At 29.6% G+C, this 7,463-nt stretch overlaps 1 protein-coding gene across 1 annotated transcript in view; it reads left to right on the top strand.

Annotated features, from left to right (window-relative positions):
* LOC110012182 (subtilisin-like protease SBT1.4) overlaps nucleotides 7,052-7,463 on the top strand; it is a gene marked incomplete at its 5' end in the record, with an annotated part of 840 nt that continues 428 nt past the window's right edge. Inside the window, 1 exon segment of the mRNA XM_020695037.1 lies at nucleotides 7,052-7,463. Within this exon segment, the coding sequence (XP_020550696.1) occupies nucleotides 7,052-7,463 (412 nt within the window).

Below are 7,463 nucleotides of genomic sequence, written 5' to 3' on the forward strand. Positions count from 1 at the left end.
TGGGGGGGGGGGGTAAATTATATTTTTCTATTTCAGTTTTTCTTGTAAAAAATAATTTTAAAATCGACCAACGTATTAATACTATTATTACAACATTAAATACACAGAACATCAATATTTCTAAATTCAAATTATGTGGAAATATTTACACTAAAATCTTGAGAGATTTTCATAATTAGACTACAAAAGTTCATGGCTCTCCCTCAGTCAGGTATAATTTTTGTCACTCCTACTATTGTATTCTCTCTTCGAGAACCAAGTCCCAAACACTGATTTGAGCGTCGGACAGTCTTCGCCAGAAACCCTCCCGACTTGGCTCTAACGCGGTGTCACTTTGCAGGTGTTACATTATTCCAGCGAGAATACCTTTACTTTTAGAGTAGCAAAAACATGTAAACCCATCAATATATAAAATACATTATATAAATACTATTCATTTTTTTTTTGGGAACAATACAACCAACAAATTTAAAAATAAAAAATAAAAACCAACGTATTACTGTCAAGAGTCGGCTAAATACTTACATATATAAAATTGGAACTCACAACCTCTTGACATAGAGACAGTACAATTTCACCAATCAAACAAGGAATTATTGTTTGGATTTGATTTCAGTTTATGAACAATGAATATTTAATATTCTTTGGAACAAAAGTATAATTCTGAGGAGAAATGGAGAAGATACGGATGGAAGTGGTAGGAATTTTCTGAGAATAAATTAGGTTCAAGAATGATGTGAATTAATGTTCCTTTACCTGCAGAATTTCCAAAGAGATACCTTTTAATTTATTTGGTCTATATTCTAACTAAAAAGACAGGAATCCAAAAATTAAAGCACAAACCTTAGCTTATATTAATTATATATATAATAACGTGATTAAGAGAAGATATATATTCATCAACAACAATAGGGGAAATCTCATTTCTATTGCATATGTTAGGGCTTCTTCAATTTAATCTCATCCGTTATAAAAATTTCAATTTTAGGGATAATATCTTATCATTTATCTTAATTCTGATCCCAATATTAAATAATTGATAGAAAACGTTAAGTGCCGGTTGAAGAGGCATGTGTTTCTCACGTGATGCGTATTTGGGGAACAATAAATAATGGCTTGACATAAAAGAGGGAAAAAATGAGAAATTAGGGTTCCTCAACAAATATTTGAAGTTGGGGCCAAAACTATGACAAATCAAAAGATATTATCCTAAAATTGTGATTTTTGTAATGAATGAAACTAAAATTGAATAAAGCCTATCATGTGGGACAAAAAAATAAGATTTTCCCTCAACAATAATATGCATATACATATTTCTTTTTAAATTATTTAACAAAATATTTATATATTTTTTTGGTTCAAAATTTTTATATAGAAACAAAAAAAATAAATCATGTATAAAATGATAATTTAATACAACTATACTATATTTATAAAAAATTCGAGAAAATAAGATAAAAGATATATAATATTGGAGTAGGAAAAAAAAAGAAATTATAATCGTAACACCAAATTCTCCCTTCACCAATTATAATACAGTGTAGATAAATAGCATAGATGAATACGACTGGAAATATTTAGGACGCTCTTGCATAATTGTTCCAAGTTTATTTTCAAAATTAACAAGATTAGATAACCCTAATTTTGAAACTTAACTACTCGACGTTAATTACAAGGAATTGAAAGAAATATTTCCCAAATGATAGTTAATCTAATAATTAAGATGATGGGTTTAAATCCTGCAAGATGTATGTTGAGGTTATGGGAAAATCGTGTTTTTAGTTCCCTAAATTAGGCTTATTTTTAAATTAATCTCGTTTATTGTGATTTTTTCACTTTTACATACCATAAATTATAAATTTTCTCATTTTTAGTCCTCACGTACTTTCGTCCAATCACTAACGGAGAAGTCATGGGCCCCCTGACTAAAAATTTTTGGTGGATGAAAAAGTCACGTGAGGACTAAGAATTTTTTATTTTTTTTAATTTATAGGATGCAATGTAGGAGAATCGTAACAATTAAAATTAAAAAAAAATCTTAACATATGAGACCAAAAATGTAATTTTTCCTTTAATACTTCTTTTCTTTTTATTTTTTGCTTTATGTGAGTTTGTTAAAATTTGTTGCTTTATTGTTATTATTTAAAATGTGCAGTTTCTGTAAAAAAAAGAAAAATTACTAAATTACATATAGATATTTTTTAAAGTATATATAATGATGAAATTGATATTTTTGTAGATATATATTTGTTTAATGTCTTGCAACTCAAAACTCAGATGCTAAGGTATAAAGTTTAATTTTATGAAAGTGATGTTATGTTATGTACAATTATCAAATACTAGTCATGTTTATTATATTTAAATTGTTTTTGAAGTGATTAACTAAATTAATTAATCAATATTTATTCTAAGAAAATAATTAAATTTATTGGTTTAATAGTTGTGTAGTTTGTGAGTGGCAATATGTATGACATGGATTGGTTTTGAGTTAATGATTGGTATAATTTACAAGTGATTAATAATAAATGTCAAAAGTTTCCACTAACTTGTGTTTTTTAGGCAGGATCATGGAAAGGTCTAGGGATAGAATAATCATCTTGAAATTGGACATTCTTAGGAATTTTATTAGAATAATTAGGTGCAGGAATTATATAAAAAATTCACTTTCTTCAAGGGGATATCTTTTCATAATATTTTGAATATGTTATCGTAATTATGTGATTGGGATCATATTCATAAATTGATGTAGGCTCTTATTTTACTTAGTCTCAAACTAACCCCAAAAAGATTTAAATAAATTAATTTAGACACAATTTCTACTCAATCCATTAAACTCCAATTAAAACTTGTTATGGGTCTCTAAATCCGACCAGACCCAGATCTAGTCAGACTCGGACCTGATTTTTTTTTTTCGATCCATTTTTTTTTTTTTGTAGATCTTACTAATTAAATTAAATTTTATTTTTTTATTTTTTATTTTTACCCATAATTTATTGATAAATTCGACATTATTGAGATTAATTCACAGATAACTCTTTTTTTTATAATTTTTTTAAATGATATATCATTTATTATATCGTTTGCAATAATCTTATGAAAATATTATACGGTAAATAATGTTTGGATGTCTAAAATTTGTTGAATTGAAGATAGATCGGTTGATAAATCGAATAATGAAGAAAAATAAATATATTTTATGAATTCAAATTGGGTACATAGACCAATACCCTAGTGAGGATGATCAAATGGGTTTGGCTACTGTGTTGGGAGTTAGGATTGAAAAGAGACATGATGTTTATGTAGGATTATGAGGGATGAAAAATAGATCTGGAGCAGAACTATTCCAAAGCATAGTAGATAAATTCTGGAAAGAAAAAAAATTATCCCAGGCTGATAAGTTGGTGGTCATCAAGTCTGTATTACAGTCAATCCCAACTTTAGGATTCCGGTGACACTTGTTCAGAAATTGAACAGTCAAATGGCATAATTTTTCTGGGAGAACAGAGACAGATCAAAGATTCATTGATTTTGATGGGAAAAGATGGAGGATGGGGGGCTTGACCTTAGAGACTTACATAGTTTCAATATGGCAGGGATTCTTTATAGAGACTCTAATGGAAGCTATATCGACTGGATAACTAACTCTAACAGAAGCATTTCTAGTATGAAAAGGAGTGAAACTGGTTTTGATGAAAGGGTGGAAAAAAGTCATCTTCGAGGGTAATTGCTTACAAATCAACAAACCTCCAATAATTCAACATTGGGGGCTTTCGTTCGAGATATTAAGGATTTATATAGGTCCATATGTGAAAATCGTTTTTCATTTATTTGTTAGCAAGAGCAGCTACTCATACTATGTCACATGCACCAGGGATAGCTGTTAATATCCAGGAACCCATTCTGCCTGATTTTCATGGACACTGATCTATTAACAAAATCCTATTTCCTCTCAAAAAAAAAAAAAAAAAGTTAGGTACAAGTCTTTGTGACTCTTCTATAAATAAGGACCCACAAACTTAAGTAATAGTCAATTGTTGCGTTTCTGTAGTCACGTGGAAAATGAAGAATCACTGGATTGGAGATGAGGTTAGATTCGTTCAAAATATAAAATATATAAAAGGAGATCTATTTGTAATCCAGGTCGTATTAAAAGAAAGACTGGTATTTTGCTGCGCATATCAATTTGTTTGATGTGGATATTGTGTTATTATTTGCCACCATTTTTGTAGTTCAACAAAAAAAACTAGGAATTGAAAGCAATATATGAATGATTATTTTTTAAAATAATTATTAGCTTATTAGCCCATTAATTTGATTGGACTTGGCTTTACGCCTACGACTATCAACCCATCAATCTTTTAAAAAGAAACTTATTAGCCTATTCATTAATAATATTGATATCTGCTCTAATATTTCTTGCAATGGCCCAAGCCATCCCATGAACCCAGTTGGTGGCAGACCAACTGGTCCATGAGCAGGTAAGTGAATTCCATAAAAGTCACTTATAGAAAATGAGCAATATTTATTTTCTTGTGATATTTTTTTATTTTTTACGTAAGAGCAATGAACTATTATTAAATGAAATAAATTTATTACAAGTACAATCATTTTTGTCAACATCAATATCTAACAAAAACTATTACAATAATCATATCCTACTCAATAACACCTACTATTACAGTAGACAACAACTCCTGGCGGGGTTCGAACCCATGACTTTTAAGATTATAGGACTTTAGTTTCATCAACTAAGTTAGGCCGCATTAACCCCTGTGATATTATAAATGAACAAATTATCCCCCTATAAAAAAAATTAGCAAATTATCCTCCTATGTTTTTTTTTTTTTTATAATGAAGCAATTTAGAGAATCAAACTGGTTCATTTTAAAAAAGTACATAGAGGTAAATTGCTACATTTCGAAAAATACAGGAGGATAAATCACTAAAAGAATTTCAGTATCACGTAGAAATTGCTTGCAATTTTCCTGTTAATACTCCATCAAACCTTTTTCCCCAAAAACTTTGATATCTTTTTGTTTCAGAATATTATTCTCAAACACTCCAAATTTTTATTACGTACAAACTAAAAGTTTACAACACATTTTTAAAGTTTTATATGCATTGGGTTTGAATCCACGGCAAGTTTCAAATAAGAAAGAGTCGTGCAGTAGGACATTAATTTGTATGTGTACCATATGTCACTTGCTCCCGACACCACTGTCGTTTACGTCTTTCTATGAGCGTAAATTGCGACGAGCTTCTGTTGAATTTTAAAATAATTATAAATACCTCTTATTATTTAAAAAATCATCAATACTTCTAATATATGATAAATTATATAATTTTTGGATTTAGATTTAATTGTGCTTACTGTACTTTTTTAAAATAAAAATCATAAAGAGGTCGTCCATTTAATACAAAAAAACTTTTGAAAAATAAGTAAAAATTATAATTTATAATCTACAAGAACATTTCGGTCAGTTCACCAACGAATTGGTCTAGTTGTTTGATGACTGATAAAATCAAAAGTATTTATAATTATGTCAAAATTCAAAAAATATATTGTAATTAAGCTTAAAAACTATACACAAGTTAAATCAAATAAATTTATGATTGGAACTCGTCAAATAGAATAATGATGAGAAATGGTCCTTCATCTCTGGAAAGATGAACCTATTAATTAATTATTGAGTAACTCAGAAAATGTGATTGACAAATTCCTCAAGATCACTTCGTATGGTATTTGCTGTAAATTCCAATTTCTATAATTTCTTAAGAAATTCTGCAACTCTAAATGAGACCATGTCCATATCTTTTCCTTGAGATGGTCAAAACTTGCCGACTTAAATCTTCAAAAAATTGCATATTCCATTCTTTTTTTTGTTTTGGGGGGAATTAGACTTGGTTTTTGTTACATTTCATGATCCAACTAATTATATAAGTGTAGCAGGTTAATTACACTTAAACTCCTTCGAAAAATGTAAAATTACACTTTCCCCCAAAGAAGTTATGAAATTACACTAACACTCCATTAAAAAATTATTCATTTACACTTGACCTCATTCCATTAGGGTTTGGACGAGAAATGCTAACCTTAGTAAAAGAATTCCATAAATTTTCAAGTTTGTATCTCATTTAACATTATCGTGTGTATTTTTGTACTTATAAGTGGATAAATATAATATATATATATATATGTGTGTGTGGAGTGAGTTTAGTATCATTACATTTTTTCGTTTATAAGTACAAAATTATTATATGAGAATATTAATGAAGGGTAAAATTAGAAAGTTATGTAATGTTTTTGCTAACGTTAGTACTTTTCGTCCAAATTCTAACAGAAAGGAGTCAGGTATAAATGAAAAAGTATCAGAAGGGATATAAGTGTGATTTTAGAATTTATTTAGAAAAATGAGTCGTATACACGACAATTTATTCTCAGGGGCATGCTGATACAAACCCAACCTTATCATCCTTAGCTTATAAAGATACAAATATAATATATATATATATATATAGAAGTATATATATATGGAGTGATGTTCACATCATTATATTTTTTTCTCTAATAAACCTAATATTTATTATTTGGAGTGTTAAATAAAAGATAAAATTGGTGATATATGTAATTGTTTTGTTAACATCAACATTTTTCGTTCAAATCTTAACGAAAGAAGGGCAGATGTAAACAGTTCTTAAAAAGGGTGTAAGTGTAATATTGAAACTTCCTTAGGAGAAAATTGTAATTTCATATTTTTCATAACAACTTAAGTGTAATCAACCCTAAATAAAGAGGAAACTTGGTATGATGTCTCGCGTTAGGACTAAGTCGATATCGTTAAGTCTTGGACATCAAGTTGATCATCACGACCAAGTTATCACAACAGAAGGTGGAAACAAACTTATATAAACAGTTCAAGAAACCTGAAACATCAATCCATCAGAATCCCATATAGCTCTAAAACTTTTGTACTTTGAGAGAAAAAAAAGCTTTGCTTGTTGTTTGCTGAAAATGGGTTTCATGCCCTTTCTCACCTTCATTTGCATGCTTAATTTCCATCTTTTCCAAACAATTGCGAGTGATACACCTGATGGAAGTACCTTACAGACATATATAGTACATGTTGATGGCCCTGATGGCCTCCCGAATCGGCTCGATGATTTGGATAGCTGGTATGACACATTCTTGTCAACGTTCACGGCAGCCTCAGGTGAGCGGAGACGGATGATCTACTCGTATCATAATGTGTTCAAAGGTTTTGCTGCGAGATTATCAGCAGATGAGCTGAAAGCCATGGAGAATAAGGTTGGGTTCGTATCAGCACATCCTGAGCGGAAATTGTCGTTGCATACGACACATTCGCCGAACTTCTTGGGGCTAAACCAGAACATGGGATTTTGGAATGAGTCGAATTATGGTAAAGGTGTGATTATTGGGGTCTTGGACACCGGGATTTTTCCTG

Source organism: Sesamum indicum, linkage group LG6, assembly GCF_000512975.1.
Source record: "Sesamum indicum cultivar Zhongzhi No. 13 linkage group LG6, S_indicum_v1.0, whole genome shotgun sequence".
Taxonomy (NCBI): domain Eukaryota; kingdom Viridiplantae; phylum Streptophyta; class Magnoliopsida; order Lamiales; family Pedaliaceae; genus Sesamum; species Sesamum indicum.